At 45.5% G+C, this 19,259-nt stretch overlaps 1 protein-coding gene across 2 annotated transcripts in view; it reads right to left on the bottom strand.

Annotated features, from left to right (window-relative positions):
- Positions 1-3,860: 3,860 nt before the first annotated feature.
- Positions 3,861-19,259, bottom strand: part of LOC100759799 (proton-coupled amino acid transporter 3) — a 28,805-nt gene continuing 13,406 nt past the window's right edge. The window contains exons 5-10 of one of the 2 annotated variants that reach the window (XM_027426211.2): positions 16,054-16,138; positions 14,164-14,382; positions 10,014-10,109; positions 9,407-9,573; positions 5,139-5,308; positions 3,861-4,184 (exon numbers count right to left, since the gene is read on the bottom strand). In XM_027426211.2, the coding sequence (XP_027282012.1) occupies positions 3,916-4,184; positions 5,139-5,308; positions 9,407-9,573; positions 10,014-10,109; positions 14,164-14,382; positions 16,054-16,138 (1,006 nt within the window). In that variant the 3' untranslated portion in view covers positions 3,861-3,915. Of the gene's footprint in view, positions 4,185-5,138; positions 5,309-9,406; positions 9,574-10,013; positions 10,113-14,163; positions 14,383-16,053; positions 16,139-19,259 lie in introns of both variants that reach the window. The other variant, XM_027426212.2, reaches the window with a different exon arrangement.

Raw genomic sequence — 19,259 nt, forward strand, 5'->3', positions numbered from 1 at the left:
ACACACACCCCACATACACCACATACACCACATACACTGTTAGACCCCCGAAAACTCAAGTATCCGGGGTCTCAGGCCAGGCTCGCGGTCACCCCAATCACCAGGCGGATTCGAGAGCTTGCTGCAAACTGCACGAGGCTTTATTGTAATTTAACGAGTTAACCCCATGTTAGCTCGGGTCTTTCACCCACCCGCCATGGCGGATGGCTAGAAAAGACGGCTTGAAGCTGCTGCGCATAGATCTTATAGGGCAGCGTAAGGGGAGTGTCTAGGGGTACGCACAGGCTCACGATTGGTGTGCCTCCAGGCTTGGAGGGCTTGTCCTGTGTTGATTGGTCAACTGGTTGTTATGGCTCATAGGCCCTCCCAGGGTGGTTGCTATGCTCTCCACGGCATTGCTGTGTGCTAGTCCGTAAAGCACACCCAGGGTCGTAAAGCATAGCGCCACCAGCTAACTTCTGATTGGTTCCTTGTCACAAGACAGGCATCTGACCTTCTAGTGACTAAGGTCAAGGTCATAGAAGCACATGTTCGGCCATAATGGCTGCCAAAAGGGAAGCCAGTTCCTTCAACACCATGCACACATACACCACATACACACACACATACACTGAAGGAACCGGCTTCCCTTTTGGCAGCCATAATGGTTGAACATGTGCTTCTATGACCTTGTCCTAGAAACCAGAAAGTCAGATGCCTGTCTTGTGACAAGGAACCAATCAGAAGTTAGCTGGTGGTGCTATGCTTTATGGCTCTGGGTGTGCTTTACGGACAAGCGCACAGCAATGACGTAGAGAGCATAGCAACCACCCTGGGAGGGCCTATGAGCCATAACAACCAGTTGACCAATCAACACAGGGCAAGCCCTCCAAGCCTGGAGGCACACCAATCGTAAGCCTGTGCGTACCCCTAGACACTCCCCTTACGCTGCCCTATAAGATCTTTGGGGAGACCTTAGGAGCCGTCTTTTTCTAGCCGTCTGCCATGGCGGGTGGGTGAAAGACCCGAGCTAACATGGGGTTAGTTCGTTAAATTACAATAAAGCCTCGTGCAGTTTGCAGCAAGCTCTCGAATCTGCCTGGTGATTGGGGTGACCGCGAACCTGGCCTGAGACCCCGGATACTTGAGTTTTCGGGGGTCTAACAACACCATACCACACACACTTAAAAAATTAGCCAGCTTGTCTTAGTCGCTGTTCTATTGCTGTGAAGAGACAACACGATCAAAGCAACTCTTATAAAAGAAGACATTTAATTTGGGACTTGCTTATAGTTTTAGAGGCTCAGACCATTATCGTCACAGCAGGGGGTGTGGTGGCAAGTAGGCAGACATGGTGCTGGAGAAATGGCTGGGAGCACTACGTCCTGATCCACAGGCAGTAGACAGACAGAGATGACTTGGTCAGCTATGGACTTTTCAAACATCAAGGCCCACTCCCAGTGACATCCTCCTCCTATAAGGCCACACCTTCTCCAACAACAAGGGCAAATCTCCTAATCCTTCTAATCCTTCTCAGATAGTTCCACTCCCTGGTGATCAAACCTTCAAATTTATGAGCCTCTGGGGGCCATTCTCATTTAAACCGCTACTCAGCTCATAACCATACAATGATATTTTAAGTTCGTAAACAAATGTAAAAAATCATAAGTCTCTCACTTTAAATCTAGTCAGGAGTGATTGTGGTTCCTAAGGAGCCATGTCACTAGCAGAGACAGGCAAGAAAATAGGCCTCTTGCAACAGACACTTAGATAGGTTAGGAATGCAAGGGGAAAGCTCTAGAAAGAACTTCAAAGAAGCACCATAAGCCTGGGCGGTGGCTCCATTAGTACAGTGTTTTCCTAGCATGCACAAGGCCCTGGGCGCCAGTCCCAGTGCTCCGCTGTGTCCACAAAGGAGCTTGTTCTCCAGTGTTAATTTCCCATGATGCTTTTATCCAGCTGTGATTCACATCATTCTGTTAGTTTGCCTTTTGCTCTACTGGGAATTTAACCTCAGGTCTTCCACATACCAGGCAACAAACAGCTTTGCCCCTGAACCATGCCCCAGCCCCTTCGCCTTCACTTTTTATTTTGGCAACAGGCCCTCACTAAGTTGTTGCACAGGTGACCCTGAACCCCCTCCATAACCCAGACTTTGATTTTGTTATTCTCTTGCCTCAGCCTCCTGTGTGTACAGACTCCATGCCTGGCTGGCTCACCTGTTGTTTTGTTTGTTTTTAGCCAGCTTTTACTTATGATAAGCCAAAGTTACCCAGCAGTGTGCTCTAAACCAGGTGGCATGAGAGCTTTTCTGGATTCATTATTTGAATTACATAGGATGTGTTTTTCTAACTTTCTACTATTTTATGTTAATCTTTTCAAACACAAAAGATGCTTGGGACAAATGCCCATGAGTGCTACATGCATCAAGACTTCCACATTACAAAATTGTCCTTGGACAAGAAACACAGTAGCAGTGTGTTTGCAGAAAACACTGTCTTTTTAACCCCCCACCCCCAGCTAAATGTTATTTAAAAAGTAGGTCAATAATCCTTGCAGAGGATAAAAATCTCTTTCTCCACAGGAGGGAGAGGAGAGAATTAGGAGGAAAGAGGGGTAGGCAGGCAGGGGGAGGGGAGGGGAGGAGAGGCGAGATGAGAGGGAAGGGAAGACAAGTAAAGGAAGGGAGGAGGGAGGAAAAGAGGAAGAAGGAAGCAGTATAGATGGGAAAGTGGCTCCTTTTAGGTAATAAGGGGATGTACCTTCTCTGAAGGATGGACATGTAATGAAAACTTCCAAAGAAGCTAGCATTTATTTCTACCTCTCTTCAGATTGCCAGGGCAGCAGGGTAATTAATTTATGGGAAATGATTTTTTCAAATGTTTGAGGGATACATTTTGACTCAGTGGCTGGACATAGTTAAGGCTACTTTCTTCTTGAGACTCTTATCCAAATAGGAGACTCATATTCCCTCAGTGCACACTGTCTAAGCCTGATGCTTCAAAAATACATTCTGAACATAGGGAAAACAACCACTCTTGCATTTATGTGATTTTCAGGGAGCATCAGGGAGTATGGGGTGTGCCATCCATTTTCTTTTCTAAAAAAATATTTATTTACTTTTAATTTATAGAAGTGTGTGTGTGTGTGTGTGTGTGTGTGTGTGTGCGCGCGCGCGCGCGCTCACACACGCGCGTGCGCGAGCGCATGAGCATAAATATGTGTATGTGTGCACCCACAAGGCCAGAGGAGGGTGTCAGAATGCCTTAGAGCTAGAGTTACAGGCTTGTTAGCTCCTTGACATGGAGCTGGGAACTGACCTCAAGTGCTATGCCAGGGCAGCAAGTGCTGTTAACTGATGAGTCATCTCTGTACGTCCACCCACTTTCTTTTTTGTTTCTCCCACGTTGGTTGTGTGTATGTAGTACATGTGCTTTATCAGTGTGGGTGTGTGTATCTGTGTGTACATGTACAAGCATGTGGAGTGTAAGGTTGATATCACTTATCTTTCCTTGATTGCATTCTACCTTTACGCTTGAGATACAGGCTCTGTCAGTGAACCCAGACTCACTGATTTGGCTAGGCTGGCTGGCCAATGAGCTTTAGGCATCTATTTGTCTCTGCTTGCCTCTCCTTCTCTCTGGCACTGGGACTGTAGGTGTGTACAGCCTTGCCTGACTTTTTGAGGCTGATGGTATCAAAGATATAACCTGATTTGGGTTTCAAGGTACAAAAGAACTGTCCAAGAAACTCTGAGCCAATAGCAGGGCACCTTTCAAGGATCAGTCCCGACCTGAGTCACCAGCACCCATGTTCCTCCTGGAAGATAAAGAAGCCACTAAGTAACATAGAGATGCTGGGTTTTGATGAACGTGTATAATGGGAATCCAACAGAGGATGGAAGGAAGGATGAACTTTTCAAATAAAAATAGGCAATTATGTGTAGCCACTTGTAGAGTTAGCCATGGGAAATCGGGCCTGCTGAGTCATCTCGTAGAGGGCTTGGTATGTCCCAAATACACACCCTAAGAGGCCCAGAATGCTGATCATGATGTCCTTGACAATGGTCACACAGCTTATATTCTCAGAGTAAAAAGTGGCAATCTCCAGCAGGGGCGGGATGATGAGGGCCAGGGCACTGCTGCTCACAGAGCCCACCAGGGAGATGACCAGGTCTAGGCGAGGGATGAGAACGGCTGAGAAACCTGGAGAGAGAGAGAGAGAGAGAGAGAGAGAGAGAGAGAGAGAGAGAGAGAGATGTAGATTCACTGAGTATGCCTCAAAGAGGGGAGTCCCCAACAAGCATGGCTTTGGAGTTTAAGGATTAGGTCAGGCACCATGGCTCTGGACCCTGTCTGCCCCGAAACCCTTTTCTAAAATTATCATTTTTTTATAGAGAAAAAAAGTGTGTGTGTGTGTGTGTGTGTGTGTGTGTGTGTGTGTGTGTGTGCGCGTGTGTGTGCGCGCGCACACGCCCTGTATGAGTGTGGAGTCCAGAGGAGGGGATCAAGTATCCTGCTCCATCATCTAGCACCCTGTGCCTCATTACCTTGAGATAGGGTCTCTCACTGAATCCTACGCACACTAAGGGTCTCTTCTGCCTGTATTATAATCAAACACTGGAAGTCCAGTGCCCTCGCTTCTCTAGGTCAAACATCCCCAGTTCCTTTGCTCTTTCTTCCTGGGCACCTCTTTTGATCTTCTCTTCCTAGAATGTTCCAGAGAAAGGATTTCCCAGCCCTTCTTCCAATGTTTCCTAAGCAATATTCACTGTGAATCAAAGGGTGGGTGAATGAAGAGAAAAGAGTTTCTTTACAATTGAATGTGTAAATTTCTTTACAACTAAATAATTGATGACCCAGGGACTTGACCATACATAAAATGGAAAGGAGACAGGCCCTGGGAGACCAAATCCCCCATTCTGTCATGGAGCTGTGTGATGTGGGGATGTGACTTGATTTCTCTGGGCCATGACTCCCTCAGTTGGTAGCAATACTGGGTTGGTGTGAGTGTTAGACACATAAGTACAGTGGCCAGCAGCAGGTAGGCAAGTGGCTGATCAGAGGCAAGTGGTGGCGGCAAGGCTGCTGGGTAGGCACCTTACAGGGTAGGACACATGTCACAGGTTTGAGTGAATAAGTATCATCTCCCCAACTCACAGGTCACGCAGACCAAGGCTGTGCGGACGGTCAGGTCTACGAACAGAGCCCAATTCTCAGACACCCGTGAGATGACGTAGGGGATGATGATCTCAGCTGGGACATGGAACTGGAGGGCATAGGTGAAGAAGATGCCAACAGAGTACATCACCTTGACTGACTGGTACAACCTGCAGACAGGACATTGAAAGGATGTGAGATGCCACCAGGCTTCCAGGGAAGGAGGCTCAGGACCCATGGGAAGCTTCACAGGTCAAAAGTCAGTGACTCAGGTCAGACTGGCTCAGAGGGGACATGTGAAGCATGCATTCCTGGAAGTTCTGAGACTATAGGAACTTCCAGGTATTTCATTTAAATATTTTATTTAAAAATTATAAATGTCCTTTCTAGATACAGTACAATTTACTGTGTAGCAGCCATACAGCCACGACCATTCTCCCCACCCCTGATTCTCCCTTGGAGTTTGCCATGACTCACGCGTGGAGGTCAAATTACAACCTCAGTGTTCATCCTAGCCTTCTACCTTATTTGGAACAGCATCTCTCCTGTTTGTTGCTGCGTATGTCAGACTAGCTGCACCTCATGGGTTCTCCAGTCTCTGTCTCTTATCACACTTAGGAACACTGGGATTACAGATACGCACCACTGTGCCCAGCTTTTATATGGGTTTGAGTGTTCTAAGTTGGGTGTACATGTTTGGGTGGTAAACACTTTACCCAGTGTCTTCCCAGCCCTGTGCCTACAATCTTAAACAGAAAGTAGGGGAGCCACACATACACCCACAGGTGCACGGTGGCATGTCTCTGTGAATTGTTGACCTTTGTTATTTCACCAAATATAAAGCTGGATGTAGTGGTACATGTATGTGATCCCAGCACTTGGGAGGCAGAGACAGGAGGATTGCCACAAGTCTGAGGGTAGCTTGGCATGCATAGTTAGTTCCAAGTCACCAAGGCCTAGACAGTGAGATCCCATCTCAGAACAATAAATAAACAAAATATTTCTTGTAAGTTGTTCCCTGTGAACACATGCCTGGCACTTCTATTTAACCACACACAGATTTTTTTCTAGTTTTTCAACTAGTTGACAATTAATGAGAAACTTCGATTATTCTGTTTTTTGCCAAGGAAATAATGCAGCAAAGACTATCTCTCCATATATCTGCATATTTCAGCACACATGATACACACCCACATATCCTACATCTGCTTATCAGCATATATATATATATATATATATATATATATATATATCACCATATTCCTCATCTGCAAATCAACTCCAGAAGCAAAAATTATTTCTTTTTTTTTTGCAGATTTTTTTATTTGAATTAGAAACAAGATTGTTTTGCATAACAATCCCAGTTCCCTCTCCTTCCCCTTCTCCCCTACCCCCCCCAACTAAAACCCTACCTATCACATATCCTTTCTGCTCCCCCTGGATGGTGAGGCCTTCCATGGGGGTGTCATCAGAGTCTATCATATCCTTTGGGATAGGGCCTAGGTCCACCCCCCGTGTGTCTTGGCTCAGGGAGTATTCCTCTATGTGGAATGGGCTACCAAAGTCCACACCTATGCTAGGGATAAGTACTGAACTACTACAGGAGGTCCTGTAGATTTCCGAGATTTCCTCACTGACACCCATGTTCTTGGGGTCTGGATCAGTCCCATGCTGGTATCCCAGCTATCAATCTGGGGCAAAAATTATTTCTAAGTTAGTTTTTTCTTGGCATTGGATCTCACCCTGTGTCCCAGGCTGGTTTCCAGGTTGATTTGCAGCCAAGAATGACCTCGGACTTCAGATTCCATTTCTAAAGTGTTAGAGTTAGTGGCATGAGACACCACTCTGGTTAAAGTATTGCTGAGGACTGAACCCAAAGCCTCGTGTATGCTAGGCAAGCACTCAACCTCTGAGCTATGCATCAGACCCTGGCTATGACTTAAAATCTTGATGCCTATTGACATTCTGCCCTTTTGTCCTAGTCTATGGTGTCTCTAAGTGTTAAAATAGTATGTCAATCATATCTTTCTCTGACATTGCACTATTTGTGTGTGTTGCTGTATGCACATGCACATGTGTGTTCAGGCATGTAGAGGTGTTGCTCTTCAGGAACTGCAACCTTGCTTTTGATGAGTGATCTCTCTGTGGGCCCTGGAACTCTCACTGATTTGGCTAGGCTGGCTGGCAAGCACATTTCAGGGATCTGCTTGCCTACCTCTCCAGTGCTAGGATAGTAAGTGTACACCTCCATACCCAGATTATTTTTTGGTGGTGACAGGGTGTGTCTGTCTGTCTGTGTCTGTGTGTGTGTGTGTGTGTGTGTGTGTGTGTGTGTGTGTGTTTATGTTTGAGGCAGGGTTTCTCTGTTTAGCCTTGGCTGTCCTGGAACTCGCTTTGTAGACCAGGCTGGCCTCTAACTCATAGAGATCTGTCTACCTCTGCCTCTCAAGTGCTGGGATTAAAGGTGTGCGCCACCACCACCCAGCTCCAAACCCAGATTTTTATTCAAGTACTGAAGGCCAAACTCGGGTTTCATGCTTCTGTGGCAAACACTTAGCTGAGTTATAGCCCCAGCCCCAACAATGTAATTTTTTAAACTGGCATTTCTTTTGTATGCTTTGAGTACCTTTTGTATATAAAATTGTTATTTTATGTACTTATCACCCTCTCTTTTTTTTTTCTAGAATTGTTGGTGTTTTTATTGGGAAGGGTGTTTGTTCATGACTCCCCTCAAGAGTGAGTTCCTCTCTCTCCACTCACCAGCTGGTTTATACCAGCATGTATTAAAAGGCCTTACTGGAGACACTGCCCATGTATTTAGCTGCCATCCTCAGAATAAAAAGGCTCTGCCCAGGGTAGCTAGAGGAAGCGCAACCAAGAGTAAGACCCACATATTAAGATAATATCTCACTTACATAAAATAAGGCGCAACTTCAAAGCATCCACATTCATGATCTCATCTGGTCATTATCAGGGCACAGTGAAGAGGGTGGGGCTGGTGACATTTTCCTTATTTTACTGCTCTGGCTTTGGGAATGTGAATGCCACCATTGCCCCTCCCACCTGAAAGTCCAAGGCTGTAAGGACCTATAACAATGGTTGACAGTTGATAATCCACAGAGCTTGTTACATTTCTAACATTTTCTAATATTAAAGCAATTGCTGCCTGCAGACTAATCAAAGGTTTCTAGGCCCTTCCCTGCTGGGGGTGGGGAGGGTGGGGGATAGGGGAGTAGGAGTATGGGGGTGAGGGTGGGGGGCAATCTGACAGGAAGGCTATCTCTTCTAGCTTAAGGTAGTTTGGGAAGGGTAGATGGCATTCAGTGGTTCCTTGTCATGACAACCAGCAGCACCCTGGGGTGTGGCTGATCCATTAGAATGAGAGCCTGGGCCACCCCATAGTGGGTTGGTGTGAACAAAGAGTTAGGCACTTGGGTGACAGCCACGGTGATGGTTCATGACTGAAGCATCGTGAAGCTGTCCTGACTGATACGAAGAGGCATGTGTGCAAGCCTTACTGTGGGAGGCTCGCCCACGGCCATGGAGGAACCAGAATTTTGGATCCTATTAGTTAGCTTCAGGACATGTACTTAATCACTAGAAGCCCAACACTTCCTCTAAAGGTCCCACCTACAGATGTCTCCTGGATGGATGGATGATTGAGGGCAAGGACTCCAGGCTGAGTTCCAGCTGGGGATACTCAAGAGCCTAAGTAGCAGTCCATCTGTGGTACATGCCTAAACTTTTTTTTTTTAATCTGGTTTTACCCAGGTAATGGTAGTGCATGCCTATAATCACAGCACTTGGGAAGCAGAGACCCTATCTCAAAAATAAAATTATTATTATTGTCCAACCTAGGGCCTCAGACAATCTGCACATATGCTCTACCATGGAGTTTTCACTTTTTTTTCCTCAACAGCCCCACACTGCTCATCTTGGGGTCTTTGTGTTTTAGGGTCAAACTTGGAATTCAAATCTCTACTCCCACTAGACAGTGTTATCTGGGAAGGTCTCTGAGAGCCTCTAATGTTGGTATCTTGCCTGCTCTGTAGAGTCCACGATGATAATGCTTAAGGCTGCTGTGAGAAACTGAGGAGGAACACAGTGCCTGGTCATCAAACTCACCATTAGCATAATTAACACGAATGTCAACAGTTCACAACAGCTCATTTCTTCTGCTAAAGGTAACCGGTTCACACATGCGCATTCTGTCACCAAGGCTCACCTCCCATGCCTCCCTGTCCCACGTGAGGCAGGCAGGTTCCTACCAGCAATTGGGCAAGTTGAGGGTGATGCTGGCCTGAGTGTCTGAGCCAAACTTCATGTAGCCCAGAGTCCCTAGGCAGATGTAGAGGAAGATGACAAAGGACATCCCTAGATACAGCACGGCAGGAAATTGCTGTGGACTCTTCATCTGGCTTTTGAGAGGAAGAACCTGGAAGCAGACGGTTTGGGAAAGACAAGGTAGAAAGGAGCAGCCATTGTGTGGGTGTAGGTTTCCTTACAGGTGTTCTCCTGGTGTATTGAGTCAGCAGGGACCCCTCCACACGGCTACACCCCTCCACACAGCCACACTTGCCATATTGCCATATCACTGCAAATAGCCACACCCCTCCACATAGCCACACCTTCTCCAGATGCTCTTTCCCCCTTCATCTCGTCTCATGCTTGCTATTGCCCCAACACTCTGCTCAGTAAATTTCCATCTTTGTCTTTGTCTTGGAAACTTGAGGTGTTATCTGGGTTGGGAGATGCCCTCATCAGTGCAAACTTTCCTGTCACCAGGAGGGACTCATGCTTTGCTACCCTCAACACTGCTGAGATGACATGGGGACTCACAGCTGGCCACCCTATGGGGCACATCATCTTTCTTACCATCCCCACACCTTCAAAGGTGAAGATGGCTGTGCCGAAGAACAGCAAGAAAGTCTTCCAGCTTGCAACCAGCGGCAGGCTGCTGTGACGTGGGATCTCCTGAAAGACAGGAAGGGTGTTGGTGTTGCTGTGGGGAGGTCATCTTGGATCATGTCCAATAACAGTGTAAACAGCACTATTACTTAATGTCTTAACTTTAAGAAAGTGTTCCAATTAGCTAATTTATTTTGGGACTGAGTCTCCTGCAGCCCAGGCTGACCTTGAACTCTACATGTCCCTGAGAATGATTTTGAATTCCTGAAGCTCCTGTCTCTGTCTCTATCTCCAGTGCTGGGATAACAGGTGTGCACTACTAGGTATGGTTTTATGCGGTGTTGAGGATGGAACCCAGGTCCTCCTGCATACTAGACGAGTACTCTACCCACTCAGCCACATCCTTAGTCTAATTTATCTACATTTATTGTGGCAAAGTAACATCAAACTTTCCATTTAGTCATTTTACCCACTGAGTATATTTGCTTTGTGACATTGCCATCACTACTGTTCATCACCAGAACTTTCTTATCAACCAAACTGTAACTCTTGTTATTTTTTGTTCTCCACCTCTTAGCAACCCATGTCTGTTCTGTTCCCATGAATGTGGCTCCCTAAGTACTTCCTGTGAGCAGGAGCTTGTAGCATTTGTCTTTTTGTGCTTGGCTTATTTTAATTAGCTTAATGTCTTTTAAGGTTCATACATGTTGTAGCATTAGAATTTCATTCCTGGGCCTGGATTTATGGCCCAGTGGTTAAGAGTGTTTGCTGCTCTTCCAGAGGACTGGAGTTCAGTTCCTATCACCCACATCAGGCAGCTCACAACCACCTGTCTGCAACTCTAGCTCCAGGCATCATTCTGATACCCATCTTCTGGCCTTTTGGACACACACACACACACACACACACACACACACACACACACACACACACACACTCACACTCACACGGGGGGGGGGTGGGGGGATAAAAATAAATATAAACCCTCCTGTTTTCTTTAGTGCTCAGTAATATTCTACCCTCCCCCCCAATAAAGTTTGTCTTCTCATTAAATATGGAGCAGTCAGGACAGTGGAAGAAGGAAATTGCCCAAAGCTGCTCTGCAAGCTACTCACACAGACCAGGTAAGGGTGCTTGTCCCCTGCTCCTATCCTTTAACACCTCTTTCCTATCATTCCACTTGGGGCTGTGCAGTGTGACAGCTGGTACAGCAGCCATACCAGATTCAAGGAGTGATTATTTGTGTCAGTGTTATCAGGTAGCCCACGCTGGCCTCAAACTTGATCTGTAGCCAAGGAAGGAGTGATTATAATAGATTTCTGTGGTGGATAGGATAAATAAAGGCTTCTCAAAGATGTCTTCATCCTAACCCCAGGAATCTGTGAGCAGATTATGCTATTTATTTATTTATTTATTTATTGACATCGTCTCTCTATGTAGCCCTGGCTACCTGGAACTCACAATGTAGACCAGGCTAGCCTCAAACTCACAGAGATTTGATAGTCACCACTTTGTAAGAACTACGGTTGAAGGCATGAACCACCCAAACTAGGTGGATTATATCATTTTTTTGAGGTAGGTTCTTGCTATGTAGACCAAACCACCTTCCTGTTTTAGCCTCCCAAGGATTATGGGTGAATACCACCATGCTTGGCCAGAGAGTTGAGTTTTCAAAAGGAATTTAGGATGTTAAAGCAGATGACCTTACATAGGGAGACAAACCTGGATTATCTGAGTCAGATAAGGATCCATAGAAGATGAAGAGGGGGTGGTGTACACCTTTAATCCCAGCACTTGGGAGGCAGAGGCAGGCAGATCTCTGTGAGTTCAAAGATAGTGTGGTCTACAGAGCTAGCTCCAGGACAGTCAGGGCTACACAGAGAAACCCTGTCTCAAAAACAAATAAAACAAACAAACAAGACAAAACAAAACAAAAACCCGAAAAAAGAAAGAGAGAGAAATGGAAGAGGAAATAAGATTGCAGCATGGGATGACTCAGCCTAGTGTTGCTGGCTTTGACCATGGAAGGGGCCATGGGCCAAGGCATGCTAAGAAAGGCAGGAAAGCAGACTCAAAACCTCTGGGAAAGCTATAGCCTTGCTGATCTCTGATGAACTCAAGTGAGATATCCAGCACTGTGGGAGAAATCTGTATCATTTTAGGGCCAGGAAATGTAGGTTAGTTGGTAGGGTGCTTGCCCAGCAAGCAAGAAGATCCAAGTTTGATTCCCCAGCTCTGCATAAATCCAAATGTGGTGCCACATGCCTGTAAACCCAGCTCCTGAGAAGTAGAAGCAGGAAGACCACAAGTTCAAGGTCACCCTCCAATACTCAAAGAGCTTGTAGTCAGCCTGGGCTTTATGACACCCTGTTTCAAGACAAACACTCTGAAGCCAAAAAAATAAGTCCAAGTGAAAAACAACCAAAATCTGTGCTGGGTTATAGTTCAGTTGGTAGAGTGCCCGCCTAACAGACACGAAGCCCTGAGTTCAACTGCCAGCACTGCTTAAATTGGGTGTCAAGGTGCATGTCTGTAAGTCTATCTCTCAGAAGTGGAGACAGGAGAATCAGAAGCTCAAGGTCATCCTAGCTACAAAGTCAAACTGGACTACAGTTTTTTATTTTTTTTTTAATTTTTCCAGATTTGTAGTTACTTGTTATAGCAGCAACAGGATACTAACATAATCCCAAAGACTTTCATGATCAAAGACATGAGGCAACAATGGTGGAATGTTAGCACCAATGATGGAAGGTAAACCAGATGGCCCAATCAGAAAGATCTGCTGCTCCTGTTCCTTAGTGTCTTTTTCTGGAAACTGGGATAGAGACAGCATTTTGCAGTTGTTTTATTTCAAAGGTTGGGGAAGTTGTGTAAAGTCCTTGGTACCAAATAGATTAAATTCCTTCTCTGTCTGTCTGTCTGTCTGTCTATCTATCTATCTATCTATCTATCTATCTATCTATCTACCTATCTATCTATTTATCTTTAAAATGTTTCTAATATGTTTACATTTCTGGGGGGAAGGGAACATGTATGCCGCAGTGTGGATGTGGAAGGAAGAGAATAACTTGTGGGAGTCAGTCCTCTCCTTCCACTATGTGGGTTCTGCAGATGGAACTCAGGTCCTCAGGCTTGGAGACAAGCATCTGAGCTATCTAGTGAGCCCTACCTATTTCCTGTCTATTGACCAGTGCTCTATTTCCTATGTGGTGTGTGTGTGTGTGTGTGTGTGTGTGTGTGTGTGTGTGTGTGTGTGTATGCAGTTGCATGCTCACCAGTGGTGTATATGCATTTGTGTGCATGTACCCATGCCAGTACGTGTGGAGGCCAGAGATATTCTGTTGTTTCCTTCTATTGCTTTTAAGAGTCTCTCACTGAACTTAGAGTTCATCATTTTAGCTAGATTGTCTGGTCAGTGAATCCCCACCTGCCTTCACTCTCTCAATTCTGGGGTTACATGTGTGCCCCACTGTGCTAGGCTGTCATGTGGATACTGGGCATGAGAACTCAGGTCCTCAAGCTAGGGCAGCAAGTACTTCATCCACTGAGCCCTCTCCTAATTTCCATACTGTGATATTTCTTGTTATTTCATTGAAATGATGGAGAGCATGACATCCTTCTTTATTATCAATCCCCATATCCTCATCTTCTCAAACAACACCTGATCACAGAAGGCATTCAGCAATTACCTAGTGATTCAATTTTTGGATATGACCACGATGCTGGAGATGAAGGGTGTTGATGATAATGATGCCTAACCTTTTTGTTTTTTTTTTTGTTTTGTTTTTTGTTTTTTGTTTTTTTTTTTGTTTGTTTTTCAAGACAAGGTTTCTCTGTGTAACAGCTTTAGCTATCCTAGAACTAACTTTATAGACCAGGCTGACCTCAAACTCACAGAAATCTGCCTGCCTCTGCCTCCCAAGGGCTGGGATTACAGGCATGTGCCACCTCTGCACTGGACAATGCCTAACTTTTATAGTTTGTGGGACGGAAGTATTTCTAGAAATCATCTAGGCTCAGGGAAGGGGACCGACCACTTTCCCACCATTTCTGTAACCCTGCCATGCCTCGGAAGCCTTGGACCCTGACCCCCTTCTGTGTGGCTTTAGAGACAGACCTGTATGAGATACTCGAAGATCAGAGCCAGGCTGCCCAGAGTGGTGATGGTGGCCAAGGTGGAGAAGATGGACAACACTTGTGAGTTCTGGACGAGCACCAGCAGGATGAGGAAGGGCAGGATGGTGAGCATGTAGAATCGAGCATCCAGGACGGGCGTCATCACCAGGCTCGTCCTGGGCTGGCAGACATTGGAGGTGAAGTGAGCTTCTTCCACAATCTGCCGAAGGGCACAGTGAAAGGCAGGGCATCCATCATCGTCACCATGGAACCATTTCAGTTGGGATTTCAGCCGACCCACTGACAACTTACTGAGCCAGCAGAAATGATATTATTCATGACTTGTGTGAAATTTCAATACATAACCAAGATGCCTTTAAAAACAGTTTTTTTTTGGGGGGGGGGCTAGAGAGGTTTCTCAGTGGTTAAGAACACTGGTTGCTAATACCCATGTGGTGGCTCACAGTTCTAGGAAAGCCAACACCTTCTGACTTCCATGGGCATGTAGTACACATACATACATGCAGGCAAAACTTAAAAACACATAAAAATAAAATAAATAAATCCTTAAAACATTTTTAGATTTATTTAATTTTATTGTATTAGTGTTTTGCTTGTATATTTATGTAAGTGGGTCATGTACGTGCCTGGTGTTGGAAGAGGTCAAAAGAGGGAGTCAGGTTTCCCGGAACAGAGTTACAGTTACCATGTGGTGCTGGGAATTGAGCCTGGGTCTGGGTCCTCTGAAAAAGCAACAAATGCCATCTTTACAGCTCTATAGGTAAGTGTCTCCTGGTAGTTTGTGCAGTTATGCATGTGTGTTCCTGGAAGCAGGGATCCAGAGGACAAAGTCAATATTGTTCCTCAGGTTTGTCAACTTTTTTTGTTTGATTTTTGGCACAAGGTCTCTCATTAGCCTAGTACTGGACATGTTAGGCCAGGCTTGCCATCCAGTGAGCAGCAGGTGCTCATCTGTCTTTGTCTCCTCAGCACTGGAAGTACAGCTGCATGCCACCAAGCCCTGCTTTTTAATATGAAGGTTGTGGGTATCATTTCCCAGGACCCACATGGTACTCACGACCTTGTGCTTGCAAAGCAAGAAATTTACTGACTGAGCTATGCTCTCACCTGCCCCCTCACTCTCTTTTGAGATAGGGTCTCATGGATGTGATGCTGGCCTCTAAACTTGAACTTTTGATCATTCTGCTTCTACCTTCCAACTGTTGGCATTACAGATGTGTCTGGTTTTGGGTGTCCTGTGTTTGTATTTGGCAGTCCTAGCCACCTTAACTGTAGTGCGTGTGATCCTGACAACCGGAAACCCTGGGCATCATAAAACCCAAAGACCCAACGGTCTTTTTGTCTGATTGACAATCTCTTATTCCCCATGAAGTGGTGATTTCTGTTTCCCCTCACATGACTAGAGAAAAGGTTTTGGTTACATAAGCACATCCTCTTTTAGACTTAGCGGTCTAAGCTGGGCAGGGCTGGGAACCCAGCAGTCCCTTCTCCACCAGGCCCTCTGTTTCACAGCTCACTGTTCTTCCTGAATGGCTGGATGTGCTCCTCCATCCCAAAAAGCTGTAAAAGAATGCTCTCACTGACTTGTCTCATGTTAGGAACGTGATGAAGGCAACAAGGTGACAGCTTGTTAGACATCTTGGATGTGACAATCTGACATCCTAAGGTAGATTTCATCTATGCTTTCCAGACTGAAGATGTGGGGCTTTGGCTTTGTTCTGGTTCCAACTGCGGTCTAATGTGGGGCAGGCAGGCTCGAATGCTAGTCTCAACTGACATCCCAGCATCAGGAGGTCTGCTCTCCCTGCTCTCCCCGCAATCCCGCTCTCCCTGCTCTCCCTCCTACTTTGCCCAGAAGAGCCCTCTTTACCTGCTGTAAGTTGTCTGCCATAAACATGAAATACACACTGCAGAAGCCCAGCTGAGTGATGATCAGCAGGAAACTCACAATGTACCTGTGACGGAAGAGGACGAGGAGGGAAAGAAGTTACTCTTTAGACTGGGTTTCTTTTTCAAAACAATTATTTCTCATCATTGGATTTTGAGAAATTTCAGCCCCTTAGAAACAGCTGAGAGTATGGTAGGATTAACACCCATAAACTCTGGCTTGAGGTTTTGTTTTGTTTTTTGAGATAGGGCCTCATGTAGTTCAGGCTGGCCTCTCATTAGCCAGATAGCTAAGTGCGACCTCGAACTCCTGATTTTCTAGCTTCTACTTCAAGAGCGCGGACATCACCACAACCACCAGCATCCATACACTCTAATAAATGTATGAGTATTTTGGCCCTAATTTTCATTCTGGATATATATATATATCACACACCACCAACAAAATCCCACACACTCTTAGAATCATTTCAATGATAGTTTCAGAAGTCATGAAACATCTACCTGGAATACCTCAGGCAAATTTCTCCTAATCCTCGATAGACAGAAATCAACTTTAACATCAAATATATAATCTATATTTTAGATATCTTAATGACCTCACAAATACCTTTTCTTTTTCGGGGAGCATGGTCTCACGTAGTCAAGGCTTTAAACTCCCTGTATAGCCCTAGCTGCTTCAGAATCCCTGATTCTCCTGTCTCTACCTCCCAAGTGCTGGAATTGCAGGTGTGCCACTACACCTGGATTAATTTTTATTTTTTGTTAAAAAGTTTCCAAGGCTTTATGTTGTATTTAACTGTACCTCTTTAGTTCTCCCCCCCCCACACACACACGGAATATTTTGCATGCATATGCACCTATTAGGTTTTTTGTTTGTTTGTTTTGTTTTTTGAGACAGGGTTTCTCTGCATAGTCCTGGCTGTCCTGGAACTTGTTTTGTAGGCCAGGCTGGCCTCGAACTCACAGAGATCCACCTGCCTCTGCCTCCTGAGTGCTAGGATTAAAGGCAGTGTGTACAGCTGGATTACAATAGGTTATTTTGGAAATTTCAGGCCGGCCTTTTTATGAACTGCCCACATGCTGTGTTTGTGTGACTGTTTCCTCCAGATTAGACCTCTGGAAGCACTTCAGGCACTGTTCTGCTTTCAACACACTGGGGGGTCAACGGCCTGTTGTCCTGTGGTTTAGGATTTCTCTTCATACATATACCCCCCTCACTCCTAAGACTTTAGGATTTAATGATGCCCTTTCATAAAGTTGGTTCTAGGCAAACCTATGCATTGTACTTCATTACAATTCTTTTAATTTGAAAAAAATTACCATGTTCTTCCTGCTCTGTGGGTTTTGCTCATTGTTTGTTTGTTTCTTATTTTCTGGTGCTGGGGGGTTGAACTCAGGGTTTCCTGCATGCTAGGCAGGTGCTCTACCCTCTAGCTACATCCCAGTCCTGTCTTGCAACTTTTTACTTTTTGGTGGTAGCTTGAGTTGGCAGACCGTCTGTCCAGTCGGCATATCCTATTTTCTAGGTCCTGCTGGCTTTCTTGTGCATCATTTATCTTGACCTTCCATTCTTGGGAGTTTCTTGTGAGCTGATCTCAGTTCAGGAGGTCTGTTTAGATGAGGTTTCTTCACTGATTTTTTTTCTGGCAAGAGAATTTCAGATTGGATCTTTATATACTCTATTCTATCACAAGACACCTGTGTCATGGGCCAGTGTGAGCTTAGCTTAGCACCCTTGGCAGGTTTTGTCTCCATTGCTTGGTGCCACCCTCCTTTATAAAGTCCCCCCTGACTGTCCATCTAAGGGCTGAGCATCTGTCAATGATTGCTACTTATGTGGGGCAGGCAGTTCTTACTCAAGCCACGGAAAATCAAGAACCACTGGGCGAAATGAGACTTCCCTTCAAGTGTTTCCAACTTCTCCTCAGTTACTGATCTCCAAAGAAATGGGACAAGGGAATCCTGGTGGGTGGAGAGCAGAGATCTTGAGTTCTAGTCTTTGCTCTGACACTAAATTCCTGTGTGTTTTTCATCAGCATGCTTGTCTTCTCTGAGCTGTGTAATTTTCCATCTCAACGGGCATGGGTACTCCAGGGGCTGTTTCTGCCCTACATAACTACTTGAGATGTCATCAGACATGGATCCTGATCTCATCTGGCTAATAACTAGAACAATTCCTAATTGGGAGATCAGTACCAGCCTGAGTAGGCGGTGTGGAAGGGGCTGTGCCTGCCTCAGCATTGACTCACTGCCTGGAGAAGGACTGTCAGGGAAGGTCTCATGGAAGGGTCTCGGGATGTCTGTTTCTCCGCTATTAGGGTCTTTTGAACCTCTGAGGTGTTATTTTATGGAGAGAGCCCTAGTCACCCTATTTTTCTAGGGCAGTGAAATCTCGTCCTGGGTCCTATTCTAGGTTGGCGAGGTGACCAGAAATGCTCAAACAGAAAAGCATTTTGAACACACCATTAATGTGTGTGTGTGTGTGTGTGTGTGTGTGTGTGAGTGTGTGTGTGTGTGTGTGTGTGTGTGTGTGTGTGGTACTCAAGTGTATGGTGATGAGGATCTAAGCCAGGGTCTCCAGCAGCTATGCTGCTGAGCTATATGCCTAATTCTCATTTATTTATTTATTTATTTATTTATTTATTTATTTATTTGAGACAGGGTTTCTCTGTGTGGTCCAGGTTGTCCTGGAACTCACAGAGACTCATCTAACTTTGCCTCCTGAGTGCTGAAATCAAAGGTGTGCCCCACCACTGCCTGGCATGCCTAACTCTTAATATTCTGGCACAAGGGTCTTCCTACATCACTATGTCTTGATTCAGACAGGCTTTAAGCTTTGGGTATCTCTGACAGCCTTCAGGGAAGGTGGCTGTCCTAGCCTCCTCCATTACTGTGATAAAAGACTCTGACCAAAACAACATAGGAGAGGACAGGGCTTATTCCATCTTGCACCCCAGGTCACAGTCCTGCCTGAGCAAAGTCAGGACACACACGATGTAAGTAAGACCCTGAAGCAGAGCTCATGGAAGAACATTCTTACTGGCTTTCCAAGGAGTTCGTGTTTAACTACCTTTCTTTCTTTCTATTCCTTTTTTTTTTTTTTTTTTTCCCTGAGACAGAATTTTTCTGTGTAGCTTTGGAGTCAGTCCTGAAACTCACTCAGTAGACTAGGCTAGCCTCAAACTC

The sequence above is a fragment of the Cricetulus griseus genome, chromosome 7 (assembly GCF_003668045.3).
Source record: "Cricetulus griseus strain 17A/GY chromosome 7, alternate assembly CriGri-PICRH-1.0, whole genome shotgun sequence".
Classification (NCBI taxonomy): Eukaryota; Metazoa; Chordata; class Mammalia; order Rodentia; family Cricetidae; genus Cricetulus; species Cricetulus griseus.